The sequence below is a fragment of the Acipenser ruthenus genome, chromosome 30 (assembly GCF_902713425.1).
Source record: "Acipenser ruthenus chromosome 30, fAciRut3.2 maternal haplotype, whole genome shotgun sequence".
Taxonomy (NCBI): domain Eukaryota; kingdom Metazoa; phylum Chordata; class Actinopteri; order Acipenseriformes; family Acipenseridae; genus Acipenser; species Acipenser ruthenus.
The window spans coordinates 2972501-2988844 of NC_081218.1; the positions used below are offsets into that span (position 1 = coordinate 2972501).

At 43.1% G+C, this 16344-nt stretch overlaps 1 protein-coding gene across 1 annotated transcript in view; it reads left to right on the forward strand.

The window, feature by feature from the left end:
- The window catches only part of LOC117394359 (serine/threonine-protein kinase PAK 4-like), a 26117-nt gene extending 9867 nt beyond the window's left edge, over positions 1 to 16250 (forward strand). Inside the window, exons 2-9 of the mRNA XM_033992549.3 lie at positions 3907 to 4121; positions 5537 to 6184; positions 6597 to 7178; positions 8098 to 8231; positions 9573 to 9699; positions 11023 to 11148; positions 12576 to 12710; positions 13153 to 16250. Of these exons, the coding sequence (XP_033848440.3) occupies positions 3912 to 4121; positions 5537 to 6184; positions 6597 to 7178; positions 8098 to 8231; positions 9573 to 9699; positions 11023 to 11148; positions 12576 to 12710; positions 13153 to 13305 (2115 nt within the window). The 5' untranslated portion in view covers positions 3907 to 3911 and the 3' untranslated portion in view covers positions 13306 to 16250. The remainder of the gene's footprint in view (positions 1 to 3906; positions 4122 to 5536; positions 6185 to 6596; positions 7179 to 8097; positions 8232 to 9572; positions 9700 to 11022; positions 11149 to 12575; positions 12711 to 13152) is intronic.
- The last annotated feature ends 94 nt before the right edge of the window (positions 16251 to 16344 follow it).

The following is a 16344-nucleotide window of genomic DNA, read 5'->3' on the forward strand; positions in this document are numbered from 1 at the left end:
TTTATTTATTTTTTTGTGTGTGTTTCTTTAATTTGAGATAGATGGCTACTGTAGTGATCCAGCAATGGGGTTACTAAATAAAGTACCCCTGGGTGGGGGTCAAAATTTTGGATCCAAACATAGCCCTGGACCTTCCCCTGGATGAAAGAGGAGGCCGTGCAGAGTTTGGCTGCACTGGCTGCTGCGGGGTCTGAATGCATGAAGGAACAAGACAGACAGACACACCTTTCTTCTTTATATATTATTAAAATTAAGATAAAATGCATCAGCTGGGAGTGTTACTGAACAAGATCTGTGTTTTAAAAAAGAAAAAAAAAATACAGGGGTCTACAGCTAGAAGCCCTGAAACAAAAGTAACGATTTCTGTTTTATACTCCTGATTTTTTTAACTTTCTTATTCTATGTCAATTATTATTTCAGTCATATGTCAAATTATATATAAAATAATAATAATTCAATGTTTTTGTCAAAGTCATTATTTTCTGCTATTGTGATGTAGTTTTCTGTAATCAATCGTAAATTTATATTTTTGAGAAATGTATACAGATAATTAATACAGAATAAGAATTTAGGAACGATAGAAACCCATTCGGTCCATCATTGCTCATCCTGTTCCTAGTGGCTGGCTGATCTCAGAACTTAGGATATATAGGACATCATCTCTGGGAGTGTGGAGGCTGTTTCTCTGTGTGTCCATTTTTAGTTTTGCCTATTTATTTTAAACTGTATCTAGTTTATGACATTGCAAGCTTCAGTATGAATAGGAAACGCATGCTTGTGGCAGCACTGTCATTTTTTAATTCAAATAAACACACTTTTTGATGAGATTTACAAGTGGCTGGTAAAACATGTCTTTAGGCTGCACATTAACCCACGCCCTGTAATCTCATAATGACTGTTCCAATGAAAAAAAAATCTAATGGAGTCTTTGTCAATTTGACATGCACCTTTATGTCTCGGGATCTGGACTTTTCCTTGTAAAACTTGGCTCCAGTCGGATCTTAAAGGATCCCGGTGATTCAGCATCAGCAACCTGACTTGGTAACCCTTGGTGACCCTTGGTAGCCCATTCCATCCCCTCACCACTCTCTGTTTTAAAGAAGTGCCTCCTGCTGTCTTTAGTGTCCACTTAATTACCACACTGTGTGTCCTCTGGTCATGGTCCTCTGCATTTTAAAGTATGGGTTAAGGTTTAAGATTTTAAAGGCTTATCATCCCCCCTCCCCTCCCCCCCCCCCCCCCCCCCCCACACACACACACACACACATATATATATATTATAGGAGGCTGTATAGTCCAGTGGTTAAAGAAAAGGGCTTGTAGCCAGGAGGTCCCCGGTTCAAATCCCAGCTCAGCCACTGACTCATTGTGTGACCCTGAGCAAGTCACTTAACCTCCTTGTGCTCCGTCTTTCGGGTGAGACGTAATTGTAAGTGACTCTGCAGCTGATACATAGTTCACACACCCTAGTCTCTGTAAGTCGCCTTGGATAAAGGCGTCTGCTAAATAAACTAATAATAATATTTTTTTTATACAGTAAACATAGCTATACAATCCTGTTCTTATTTCAAACAAAGCTTGTTGGCTTCCAGCAAGCTGCACTGCAGGAATGTGGTGTTCATCTGGCGTTCTGTACAGTGAAGTGCAGCAGCAGCAGCAGCACAGTCCTGTCTCCAGACGCCATGTCGTTTGTCAAACTCTTGCTTCTGTTTTTTAGGAACGGTGCCAGCCTCTAATGCAGGGGTAAAACTCGGTTCCTGGAGAGAGCTGCAGCGTCTTCTGGCTTTAATTAAATGGTCTAATTCGTTGATTGATTGGACAAATTTAACAGTTTTCTCCAGGCATCAGAATTGAAGTGCATTCTGTAAATCCTGTAAAAGACCTTGAGAAAAATATTAAACCTGTCCAATTGAACAAATAATCAGATCAATGAAGTGAACTGAGAGCTGAAGTTGGAATGAAAACAATGAGACCCCGCGGCCCCCCTGAGGACTGGAGCTTGATACGCCTGCTCTATAGTGATCCAGCAAAGCCTGGGCTGCGAGTAAACTTGCACAAACCAATCCGAGACAACGCACTCTTTTGTTAATGTGAATGAAAAAACAGCAACGACAATACCGAAAATAACAAAATAAAATAAAAATGACGAATTCGCCCGTCGATTTGTCGTATTGCAACGACAGTGTATTGCATCACATTACAAGCTTTAAGCATTAAGTACAAAACCATGGCAAGGTTTTAAAGCACATTTCTAAGGGCAGCAGTGTGGAGTAGTGGTTAGGGCTCTGGACTCTTGACTGGAGGGTCGTGGGTTCAATCCCAGGTGGAGGACACTGCTGCTGTACCCTTGAGCAAGGTACTTTACCTAGATTGCTCCAGTAAAAACCCAACTGTATAAATGGGGAATTGTATGTAAAAAAAAATGTTGATATCTTGTAACAATTGTAAGTTGCCCCGGATAAGGGCGTCTGCTAAGAAATAAATAATAAGTGACTTTCCTTCATAGGACAAGCCCAGCTAGCACTGCCGCCTTCATCCGTTTCTTCAAAAAGTAATCGATTCTATAAACGAGTTAGTGCTGTGCAGACATTTATTTGATAATTGTTAATCAAATAAATGTACCCTTCAGAGTGAAACTAGTGAAGAGACAGCTGCTTGGGTTTGTGATGATCGCTGCTTTTCTGAGACTCTGTGGAGGAGAACAGCGACCCACACAAACCAGAGCAGCTGCTTCTTCACTCGATTCACTCTGAATGATAAATCACCCCGATCGACACCAGCGACACTCACCTGTGGAGCGCTTATCCGAGTAATCGGTTTGTGCAGCTCTAAAAGGAGCTACTTAAGTTTCTTCACTGTATTTACTTTTTAAAATCTTCTAATTGCCGTTTATTAATTAAAGATGGATGGACTTCTAATTCTACAGTTTTGATTTCCATGAAAAAAAAAAAATTCAAAAACACAACAGGGTGTGTAGCGTAAAAATTGAGACTAACTTTTTTTTTCCCCCCAACTTGCTCAAATGAAACTTTTTTAAAACCATTTTGAAATCGGACTAAAATAAACTTTTCTTCCTAAAAGACTAAAACCCCAGCGGATGTTTGTTTGTTTAATTTATTTATTTATTTATTTTCCTGAATCGATGCAGAGTCCCTCTAACTGTATCCCAAGTGTAAGTGCTCTGGGAGAAAATGACATCCCTCTTTAGCAGCAGTAGGAACAGCTGTAGTTAATGACCCACATAACAGTAATCCACCTTTTAACACCACACCTGAGGCCATACCTGTCTTCCCAGGTACATTAAGAGAGAGCCCGAGTGCTGTAGAGGTCAGCTGGCTGCATGCTTTACTGTAGACACCTGTGCACAGGTGAGTGATGGCCAGGTGTGTTCTCTTTCCAGCACTCACAGCACACCTGTCGAATAAAAAGCGATTCACTTGCCAACTGCAGCCTGCAGCCCTTGTCTCCCTGGCAGGGTAGGGTCAGACACTTGAGATCCTTTTAATAGAACAAGAGACTTGTGTTTGTAGTTTTAACTCGCGGTACTGTGTGTCTGAAGTATTTCGTACGCAGCTGTGCCTGGGAGAATGTTTTCAATGTAACCCACACCTTTTGTAATGTGTAGTAAGATAGGGGAGGTGCAGTTGGTGGGCAGTATCCCAAAGGAATATCGGACAGATGCTAATCGGGCTACTTTTATCATTCCAAGTGAAGAAACAGCTGCTAGGATTTGTGGTGATTTGCTGCTTTTCTTTAGACCGCTCTGAAGGTCAGTGATGCGATAAGGTAACTAGTGTTGCACGGAACCCATTGTTGTGTTGGGGTGGAGCTCCCCGCAGAAGTCGGGTGCTGACGATCGGGGGAGGTTGCTGGGCGTTGATCAGGCTGCTTCCCCCCCCCCTGCAGGTCTGATGTCCGCCATGTTCACGAAGAAGAAGAAGCTTCGCATCCAGATCTCGGCACCGTCCAACTTTGAGCACCGCGTGCACACGGACTTCGACCAGAACGAGCAGAAGTACGTGGGGCTGCCGCGGCAATGGCAGAGCTTGATCGAGGAGTCGGCCAAGCGCCCCAAACCACTCATCGACGCCTCCTGCATCACCACCGTGGAGCCCCGCAAGGTAAGGGGATGGGGGTTCCGAACCGGGCTGATTTGATACTTGCCTTGTGTTTGGGTTCCGACCCAGGCTGATTTGATATTTGCCTTGTGTTTGGGTTCCGACCCAGGCTGATTTGATATTTGCCTTGTGTTTGGGTTCCGACCCGGGCTGATTTGATATTTGCCTGGTGTTTTTCCAGGAGAAGGGAGAGAACAGCTTGTCTATGTTGTGAATCAGGAAATAAATATACCGTACTGCGGAGAGGGAGGGAAATAAGACTCCCATTGCACAGTGGTTTGAGTTCCAGGTTTTACTGCAAACTTAATCGGATGCAATATATAAGTTAAACAAAACTCTGTAAACTCAAATCTGGGATGCTTTGGGCTGTGCTGCAGCGCCTCCCTGTATCTGCAAGGTCCAAGAGCCCTTTCCACAGAAGATTACACGGCATGGAACCGCTGTTTTTAGAACGAGGAACTAAAAAGAATAAACTTGTGTGTGTTTTTATACTGTGCAGTCCCGTCCCCCCCACCCCCCCCCCTCTCCAAAAAAAAAAAAGTTTGAAACCGCATTGTTAGTTACTTACTGAAGGGCTTGAAACTCACACTCTCCCTGCTGTTGCACCCAGTCCTGGAAGAAGAAGAAAAAAAATTCAGCAGCTTAGATTTCAGCAAGATATCTGTTTTCAGAAACTTTAGCACACTGGTACGAAGAGGCAGGACGCATTCCTCTGTGTGTGTGTGTGTGTGTGTGTGTGTGTGACCGACCGACCATTAGTGTTGTGGGCATGTGTTTTTTTTTTTAAATATATATATATATATATATATATATATATATATATATATATATAATATATATATATATATATAATATATATATAAATCACAAGCTATGACAAACATTTAAACAATATGGAAAAAATCAGAGCTGTCAGACTTTGGGATGGTCTGTCTGGAAAGAGAGAGAGTCAGGGTGTTTGGGTTTACTGTATAAACATATCTTGCCTAGGGGATTGTATTGTTTATATCTGACCTCATTTATGCATTTGGCATCCTTTTGCATGATGTATTTTTAAAAATCCTGTTACATGAGGGATGGAAATGACTCTCCTATTGCATAGCAGTTTGATCCATTCCTGGTTTGACTGAGTTTAATAATAAGACGCACCTGAGCTTGTTGCCTGTAAAACCTGGAATGGGTGAAAATGCTGTGCAGTAGGAGGCTTATTTCCACCCTTGTAACGCTTCATTTAAACTTTAATGCATTTTGTCAAAACTGAAAACACTTGCAAAGTCAAACATTTGTCTACTACTTGTCAGTCTTACATGAACATTTCTGAATACAATTGCAGCAGCGTTTAGTTCCAAAATTGGAGTATATATTAATCTCTCTCTCTCTCTCTCTCTCTCTCTCTCTCTCTCTCTCTCTCTCTCCAGGCGATCGTTCGCGGCAGTAAGATCTCTGTGGACGGCGCGTCTCTCACATGGCTGCTGGACGAATTCGAGACCATGTCTGTGACTCGCTCCAACTCTCTCCGTCGGGGCAGCCCCCCATCCCAAACCCGCCGGGACTCCGCCACTTCCGGGGGGCACGAAAACGGGGAGGCAGCCAGACCGAGACCCCCTGGTGAGAGAGAGGGGGGAGGAGGAGGGGAGAGGCAGAGACAGGGAGGCAGGGAAGATCCAGACAGGAGACCCTCCAGACCTCAACACCAACAGCAGCAGCCCAGAGGGCAGGAGCCCAGCCACAACCGGGACAGACCACCGCCCCCCCCTTCCAGAACAGAACTGAGCCGGAGGCAGGACCGGGAGGGGGGGAATCGCCACCAGAGCCAGCCAGGGGAAGAGGACAGGGTGGTGAGAAGGGACCCCGGGCAGGAGAGGAGGCCCAAGTCCAGCTACACCGGCCCAAACACCAGCAGCCCCCAGTCCCCCCGGGATAAGCGTCCGCTCTCCGGATCCAATATCAGGTCCCCCAGCCTGCCCGTCACTGACGGGGTGATCAAGACAACACAGCCGACCGGGAGACCCTTCAATACGTACCCCCGAGCAGAGACCGACGCAGGGAGGGGCGCAGGCACCCTGGTAAGGGGGGTGGTGGGGTTTTGATTTTTAGTTTTTTTAGTTTAAGCTGATTTTTTTTTTTTTTAAAGTAGAAAAGTGTGGAGCGATCTAGCAATGGATGTTTTAACTCTACCAAAACAATACATTTCTTTTATAAACATGGGATAGAAATAAGACACCCATTGCACAGCACTTTGATCCCTTCCTGGTTTCATTATGAGTTTTTAATAACACACACCTGAGCTTGTTCCCTACTCACACTGTGGATAATCAAGCTGGTAGTAAAACCTGGAATGGGTGAAACTGCTGTGCAATAGGAGTCATATTTCCATCCTTGGTTATGGATGAGCCAGCCTTAACACGTCTGCTCCTTGGTAATGTTTGTTTGTATGTATTTATTTATTTATTTATTTATCCTCCAAAAAAACACCAGCCCAGCAGCAAACCCAACGAAGCCCCTTCTCACAACGGGCCCCCCAGCCACACCAGGGACCACAGGGGCCACAGCAACCCCAGCACGGGCAGCAGAGGAGGAAGAGGAACAGGTAGCGGGGGCAGCATCGGGGGCAAAATACCCCAGGGGAAACTGCGGGCCATCCCACCCGACCACCATTCCTCCCACCCCGGCCTGGGGCCGCACCCCTCCACTCCCACCCCCACCACACCCCCCCCCTCCTCCTCTTCCTCAGACCCACACCTCCCCAGATTCGGTGGCGGGGGCGCCCTCCCTTCCCAGCCTCCCTCCTTCTCCTCCTCCTCCCAGCCGCCGCCTCCTCCCCAGACCCGGTCCCCCGGCAAGGAGCCCCAGCGCGTGTCTCATGAGCAGTTCAGGGCGGCCCTCCAGATGGTGGTGGATCCAGGGGACCCCCGGACGTACCTGGACCACTACATCAAGATCGGGGAGGGCTCCACGGGGATCGTGTGCATCGCCACGGTCAAGAGCAGCGGCAAGCTGGTGGCCGTCAAGAAGATGGACCTTCGCAAGCAGCAGAGGAGGGAGCTGCTCTTCAATGAGGTACAGCTGCTGTGCCTTGTGTTGTGTGCAAGAGGGGAGGTTTCGTCATTCACACAGCATTGCTGGTTTTGGTGGTGTGCAGTCCTGTTTAAATGTCTACGCCCCTCGGTTAACGCTGCACGGTTATTGGATTGTTCGGGTCGAACTCTCCACCGAAATCGGGCGCCGACAGTCAGGTGAGGGTCGCTGGTGTCAATCGGGCTGATTCACCGTTCAGAGGGTAACGAGTGAAGAGACCGCTGCTTCCTCTCTATTACAGCTCTGGCCAAAAGTTTTGCATCGCCTAGAATTTTAGGATTGAGACATCATTTAAAAAAACAACTATATGAGCATCATTTTTTAGATCTTTTATTTAAGTCAAAGAAACTACAAAATGATATCGCAGAAAAAAAAAAGTCTGCCCGAAGCCATCATAGTAATACAGCAAGTAGTATTTCATGTTCGATTTCGAAATGTCACATTTGCAAGTGTACGGGAAAACTACAAAGCGGTGTGTATAATTCATTGTGTTGACGTAACATCATTCAGCGGGTTTAATTGGACTGTACGAAGCAAAATTAGTTCATTCTGATAGGGTGATCCAAAAGTTTTGGCCATAGCTGTAGTGCTGCATGGATCGATTATTCAATTACAATGGTGGTTATACTGCTGTCTGTGTGTGTCTCAGGTGGTTATACTGCTGTCTGTGTGTGTCTCAGGTGGTTATAATGCTCTCTGTGTGTGTCTCAGGTGGTTATAATGCTCTCTGTGTGTGTCTCAGGTGGTTATAATGCTCTCTGTGTGTGTGTCTCAGGTGGTTATAATGCTCTCTCTGTGTGTCTCAGGTGGTTATAATGCTCTCTGTGTGTGTCTCAGGTGGTTATAATGCTGTCTGTATGTGTCTCAGGTGGTTATAATGCTCTCTGTGTGTGTGTCTCAGGTGGTTATAATGAGGGACTATCACCACGAGAATGTGGTTGAGATGTACAACAGCTACCTGGTTGGAGACGAGCTCTGGGTCGTCATGGAGTTCCTGGAGGGCGGGGCCTTGACTGACATCGTCACGCACACCAGGTGAGGAAAACCACCACAGCCAATCCTGTACTGAGGACAGGAAACCCACACTCACCCTGCGCAAACTCCTGGCTCCTGATCATTTCAATGTTAATAATAATAGACTTCATTGAGGGGAGCTCTGAACCCCAGGACTGGGAGCAGCAGCAGCAGCAGGGCTAGTGTGAGTTTCTAACCCTGCTCAAACTCCTGGCTCCTGATCATTTCAATATTAATATTAATAGACTTCATTGAGGGGAATTCTGAACCCCAGGACTGGGTGCAGCAGCAGCAGCAGCAGCAGCAGCAGGGCTAGTGTGGGTTTCTAACCCTGCTCAAACTCCTGGCTCCTGATCATTTCAATATTAATAATAATAGACTTCTTTGAGGGGAGTTCTGAACCCCAGGACTGCTAGTGTGAGTTTCACGACCCTGATCACCAGTAATCTTGGACTACCATCAGTTAATGCTTGTTAAATCCTGGTTGATCTCAAAATGTCTGTGAAGACGATGATAAGGCAGACGTTTTCCATACAGCCACCCCTTTGATTTGATTTTTATGTTGGATGGGAACAGCAGTACACTTTGAGCCCTGCTAGGTGGCGCTGTTGTGCAAAAAAAAAAAGCTTTCTTTTATTTTGTGATCGAAACTTTGTTAGCCTACAGCTGTGGCCAAAAGTTTTCTTAGACCGAGAATTTTAGGGTTGATCTCATTTAAAAAAAAAAAAAAAAAAAAGACTGTATAAACAGAATATAGATTTTCTTTAACTTCATATAATCAAAGAAACTACATAATGATACTGTTTATTCTTTCGGAAGCCATAATAGTTGTACAGTATTTCAGGTTGGAAATGTAAAATGTTTTAATTTGGCAGCTTTTCCTTAGGTATATGGGAAAACTACAAAGCGGTGTGCAATTCAATATGTTAACGTAACATTGTTCAGCAGGTTTCACTCCACTTTATGAAGCAAAAGTAGTTAATTCTGTAGAGGGATGCAAAACTTTTGGCCAGAGCTATATATGGAGTCTAATGCAAACCCCATCTCACTGTTTTTTTTTTGTTTTTTTTTTGTTTTTTTTTTAATTCTTGTATGCAGTAATATGAGTGAGTTAGTTAGGATTACAGGGCTGGAAATAAGACTCCCATTGCACAGCAGTTTCACCCACTCCAGGTTTTACTGCAAGCTTGATTAGCCATGGTGTTCAAAGGTAACAAGCTCAACTGTGTCTTTATTAAACTCATAGTGAAATCAGGAATGGATCAAACTGCTGTGCAACGGGAGTCTGATTTCCATCCCTGCTCTCCTCTTGTCTGACTCGAGTCTGGCTTGACGATTTCAGTTTGTTTAACCTTTTTTCAGGATGAATGAGGAGCAGATCGCCACGGTCTGTCTGTCTGTCCTGAAGGCGCTGTCTGTCCTTCACGCGCAGGGCGTGATCCACAGAGACATCAAGAGCGACTCAATCCTCCTCACACACGATGGCAGGGTAAGGGCTTAGACTTGTAGCAGCTGCCAGTCCATAGCAAGTGTAGTACAGAGAAGTGTACGGGCAGCAGTGTGGAGTAGTGGTTAGGGCTCTGGACTCTTGACCGTAGGGTCGTGGGTTCAATCCCTGGTTGGGGACACTGTTGCTGTACCCTTGAGCAAGGTACTTTACCTAGATTGCTCCAGTAAAAACCCAACTGTATAAATGGGCAATTGTATGTAAAAAATAATGTGTAAAAAAATAATGTAATTGTATGTAAAAATAATGTGATATCTTGTAACGGTTGTAAGTCGCCCTGGATAAGGGCGTCTGCTAAGAAATAAATAATAAAGTGTAATTTAATAATTTTATATATATATATATATATATATAATGAGTAGCTTTCGAGTTAAGGTTGGATAAAGCAGTACTGTACTCTTGACTTGACTCTCGCTCTCTAGGTCATTCAAAATGATCTAGACAGCATTCAGAACTGGGCAGACACATGGCAAGTGACATTTAATAGAGAAAAGTGTAAAGTATTGCATGCAGGCAATAAAAATGTGCATTAGAAATATCATATGGGAGATACTGAAATTAAAGAAGGGAACTATGAAAAAGACCTAGGAGTTTATGTTGACTCAGAAATGTCTTCATCTAGACAATGTGGGGAAGCTATAAAAAGGCCAACAAGATGCTCGGATATATTGTGAGAAGTGTTGAATTTAAATCAAGGGAAGTAATGTTAAAACTTTACAATGCATTAGTAAGACCTCACCTAGAATATTGTGTTCAGTTCTGATCACCTCGTTACAAAAAGGATATTGCTGCTCTAGAAAGAGTGCAAAGAAGAGCAACCAGAATTATCCCGGGTTTAAAAGTCATGTTGTATGCAGACAGGCTAAAAGAATTGAATCTATTCAGTCTTGAACAAAGAAGACTACGCGGCGATCTGATTCAAACATTCAGAATCCTAAAAGGTATAGACAATGTCGACCCAGGGGACTTTTTTGACCTGAAAAAAGAAACAAGGACCAGGGGTCACCAAATGGAGATTAGATAAAGGGGCATTAAGAACAGAAAATAGGAGGCACTTTTTTACACAGAGAATTGTGAGGGTCTGGAACCAACTCCCCAATAATGTTGTTGAAGCTGACACCCTGGGATCCTTCAAGAAGCTGCTTGATGAGATTCTGGGATCAATAAGCTACTAACAACCAAACGAGCAAGATGGCCGAATGGCCCCCTCTCGTTTGTAAACTTTCTTATGTTCTCTCTCTCTCTCTCTCTCTCTCTCTCTCTCTCTCTGTTTGTTTTTATTAATGTCTCCTGTCCCCTCCCCAGGTGAAGCTGTCTGATTTTGGGTTCTGCGCTCAGGTCTCTAAAGAGGTGCAGCGGAGGAAGTCTTTGGTCGGGACCCCGTACTGGATGGCTCCAGAGCTCATATCCAGGCTGCCGTACGGGCCAGAGGTGAGTGACCCTGTTTCCTTTACTTGCGTGTTGTCTTTCTTCCTCAGTGGAGCGGATAGCAGCTTGTATCGTTAAACAATGCGCTTGATTCAAGGTACCCTGGTTCTAAAACATTGTGAGGCCTGGAGAGAAGTGTTGAATGTGTCCAATTGCATAGCAGTTTGATCCATTCCTGGTTTCACTGTGAGTTTAATAAGACACACCTGAGTTTGTTACCTACACGCACTGGGGCTGATCAGCTGGTAGTAAAACTTGGAATGGGTGACATTGCTGCAGTAAGTTGCGTTTTTTTTTGCTGCAGCCATGTGTGTTCACGGAAAAGGGAAGCTGGGTTCTCCGAGTTTTTGTTCGCGATAGAGTTTCTGTGAAACAGTTACACCTATTGAGCAACGAGTGTGCTGTCACTGAGTCAACTCTTAAAGCAGTGTGTGTCTGACCTGATCACATGGCTACAGCATGCACTGCTAACCCATTTCCTCACTTTAGTTTTTCTTATTAATGATTGCACATAATTTCCCCAGTCCAGTTATTTCAAAGAAGTCTTGTGTCTGAGAAGATCCAGTTCACTGAAGTCAGGATATTAATAGCCCAAGTACATTTATGTAATTCATTTATTCGTTCATTTTTTATTTATGTCCTTTTGGAGATTTTTGACAAGCTTAGTACTTAGTTATAAACGGACACACTACAGCCCGCTAACTAATTCTACCACTAAATAATACGCCCGCTAAATAATACCACACTCGTCTCTGGAGAGCCTACAGACAGTACCCCCCCTTTTTAAACCAGTACAGACACTAAACAGATGACATAAGAGCCAAAAAACAAACTGAAATCCAGAAAAGTACTTATTTTGACTGGGACAGTTTGGCTTCAAGCGTGTTAAGTTTTATAATCAAGCAATCAATCCATTGTTATTTATTATTTTCATTTGGCAGGCGCCTTTATCCACGTGTTACAGGGCGATACAGGGTTACAACGCAAGAGTAATATATAAATACAGAGTTGTTTGCAGGAAGTGCAAATAATACTACTTGAATGCAATATGAACTAGGATGCAACAAGTTAGATCCACAGTGACATATTAGCAGCGCCATAGTGCAAGGATAGTGCATCAGCTGAGGATCTGTCTTTCCAGTGAGGCGTTGCTGGAAGTGACTCTGCAGCTGATTCATAGTTCACACATCCTAGTCTCTGTAAGTCGCCTTGGATAAAGGTGTCTGCTAAATAAACTAATAATAATAATAATAATAATAATCCAGTAACGCGGTGCTGAGGTCAGGGAATCCATCCATAGGGTAGACATGGATTATTGCCATGATCACTGTAGCGTTTCTGTACCCTTCTATCGACGCTGCTGTGTGCTTTTCCCTCGCCCCCTCTGTTCTCTGTTCACCCCTGGTCTGTGTGTGTGCTGCCCCCTGCAGGTGGATATCTGGTCCCTGGGGGTGATGGTAATCGAGATGGTGGATGGGGAGCCCCCTTATTTCAACGAGCCCCCCCTCAAAGCCATGAAGATGATCCGCGACAACCTGCCCCCCAAACTGAAAAACCTTCACAAGGTGGGTAGAGGTCAGGGGGAGAGGGAGGGAGTGTGTGTGTCCGCGTCTCTCTCTCTCTCTGTGTCATTAGAAGGGGTATTTTACTGTACAGCTGTGGCCAAAAGTTTTTCATCACCTAGAATTTTAGGATTGAGATATAATTAAAAAGTTATAATAAATACATTAAAAATTGATATTTTATTCAACATCATGTAATAAAAAAACTAGAACATTTGTATCGCAAAATGAGTTCATTCTATAGGGCGATGCAAAACTTTATCCAGAGCTGCACATTTTAATATACAAGGCATTTCATATTTAACTTACATATTTCAAATATATATTGCACTGAATTCCAGTTTCTTTTAGCATGTCTAAGTCCAGCAGAGTGTTTAGCAGTTGCTCTGCAGTCTGGCTCACAGACTCGTTGCAGTTATCTGACACTGTGTGTCGTGTGTTGCAGGTCTCTCCTTTGCTCAAAGGCTTCTTGGACAAATTGCTGGTTCGAGACCCCACCCAGAGAGCCACAGCCAATGAGCTGCTGAAGCACCCGTTCCTGACCAAGTCGGGCCCGCCTTCCTGCATCGTCCCACTAATGAGGCAGAACCGCCAGTGAGAGGGGCGGAGCTGGACGTGACATCACTGACCCTGAAGGAAGATACTGGGGCAGCCTCAAAACTGTCACAGACGCATGTACGAAGGGGCAAAAAAAAAATAAGAGATACAAACAGGAATTCAGGTAGCTCAGATAGACTGGATCTCTAGCAGTTTAGGCTACCACTATTTCTCTGCCTTTTCCTAGAGATTTTTCATTCCTTTTGTAAAAAAAAAAATGTGGTGACCAGCACAAAACAGCGTTACCTTTTTTTCCTCTGAACTTTGCAATGAAAATGCCACAGCACATTTTTGGGGGCTGTTGTCCTTGTGTCTCTATCCCATAATAAACGGCCTTAAAACACTAACGCTACATTGAAGAGGTCAGTAGCGATTGTCATGCCTGGGAATCCCACTGAAGCAATCGCAAGGAAAAATGAAGCCTGGAAACAGGTGCTTCTCGATGGGGGATTGGGGGAGGGTTACTGTGAAATCTACAGAACTTGCTTGGTTGTTAAAAGTGACAGAGTACCTTTATAGTAATGACAACTGGATATATCTCTCGAGGGTGTTTTTTTTAATTATTATTATTATTTTTTAATTAATTTCTGTGACACTACTGTCTTATACAGAGGGACAAAGCCACCAAAATCAAAAATACTACTGACTGCAAAAAGAGGACCATGATTTATATATATATATATATAAATCTGAAGTATATTATTATTATTATTATTATTATTATTATTATTATATTTTTTAGGAATAGTTTTGTTGTTTAAGGAAAGAACACAAATCAAGATAAACACTGGAATTGTGGTTTATGTGTTTTTTTATTATATAAATATTATAAATATGTGATTAAACCTTTTTTTTTTTTTAGCAAGCACTGTTTGTTTGATGGTTAGATGTTGCACATGTTAGAGTGAAACACATGAAGGGGTGAACTAGTTTCAGCGAGAGCATAAGAAAAATGCATTTTATTTTCTTACTGGGGCACGTTAACTTTCAAATAGGAATAATTATCCTTGAGAACTTGCTTCCCCAGTGTCTGTACAAGTTGTCTTTTAAAGAATCTGTTATTGCAGTCTTTCTGGGTGTGTCCCTTTTTGCTAGAAGGTTGTAAAATTAGACTCCCACTTCACAGCAGTTTGATCCATTCCTGGTTTTACAGTAAGTTTAATAAGACACACCTGAACTTGTTAGCTAGACACACTGGGGCTGATCAAGCTGGTAGTAAAACCTGGAATGGATTAAACTGTCGTGGAGCAGGAGTCTTGTTTCCATCCCTGTTTCTCCCTGTCACCTATATTTTACACAGGAGCCCCGGCATCCTTTTGCAGCCCCAGTGGCACTGGGTACATGATTCTCTTTACCTTCAGTCCTCTCAGAATTGCAGAAAAGGGCTTCCGTTCAGGGTGACTTTGTTGGGTACGATTTTGTGTTTTTGCCCCTCCTTTTCCTTTTAGTGAGTCTCGGGCAAAACTTTTACCCGAATCAACAGAGCCCAAGTAGTTCCTCTACAGACTGGCTGTCTGTCCCCATTTGAAATGAGTCTCCCCACGTAGCTGCTGAGTTAGCTTCGTTCAGCCTGTTAATGTGAACCTTGTTTTGTAATTGGTATTCCCAGAAGCCATGTAAGCAATCCGATATCATTTTTGTTTTCATGTTGTCTGTAGTTGTTTAAACATTGGTCTAAGATTATCCCTTCAGGGATGGGAATAAGACTCCTGTTGCACAGCAGTGTCACCCATTCCAGGTTTTACTACCAGCTTGATCAGTCCCAGTGTGTCTAGACAACAAGCTCAGGTGTGTCTTATTAAACTTGCAGTAAAACCAGGAATGGATCAAACTGCTGTGCAACGGGAGTCTTATTTCCATCCCTGCCCCTTTTAACTATTTTAGGAAATCCAAAACTGTGTTTCTATGCGGTTCTGTCGTGTCCAATCAAATATATAGACAATCAGAGTTGTCTTACTGAACTTCTCCATGTATTCGCATTGATTTTATATATATAGTCATTTTGTTTGATCATTTGTATTTTTTTTTTCTGTCCCCAAACTTTCAAATTTTTTTTTTTGATTACATCAATGTAGTTTAGTATGATTATATAAACAGAAGGGCGACAGTGAATTACAAGGATATCATTGCATCAAGGGGTTCTGGTGAAACCATCAACCACAAGAACAAAGCTGAATTCACCAGAAACCCTGATAAAATGCCTAAACTAATTCACTTCAGCCCCATAGTGAATTGAAAACAGGCTGACGTTTTTAGGTATTTTTTTGGGTTTTTTTTATGGAAACGGTGCAGAATAACATGGCACTTTTTTTAAAAATATACTTTTGGTTGGGGGGTGCGCTGGTTTTGTACTAAACGTGAACCTCACAGAGGTGGGAAGGGTGCTGGTTACGGAGGCAAGGAAACCGGTTTCAACGGGACCAGTTGGAGAATCGCTGGTCCCAAACCAAACTTCACTGGCGGCATTGAAAGACTTTTCGGTGAAGCTCTGTTTTTTTTATTTTTTATTTATTTGTTATTACACAGCAGCATTCTTGGGGTTCGCGGCTGCTGGGAATGGCGGAACTCTAAACGCAGCTTTTAAGACGAGCGGGTAGACATTGGGTCTCTGGTCCCTGCTGATATGCCAAGCTTCCGGATCCATTTGAAAAATAAATAAATACAAATGTAAATTACTTTTACAGTTCCAACAGTATTCTTTTGATGCTTTTTACTATGAGTGCAGTGACACGAATTATTTGACATGTGAAGGTGTGTGTTTTGTTTTAGAAAAAGAATGCTGTTTTTTTTTTTTGTTTTTTTTTTAAAATTGTTTTTACAAATACAGTTTAAAAAAAATAATAATAACCTTTTGGTTTCCGTGTGTTTTTTTTTTATTGTTTGTTTTTTCAAAATGCATTTCTTTCTGTGTGTGTGCTGTGTGTGTATAAAAACTGTCTAATTTGACTTGCTTGCGACTGGAAACTTGTGTTGGGTAAAACAGTATGCTTCTTTACAGAGGTGCAGTAAAATGCAAGGTATAAATGACTCAAACTCAAAG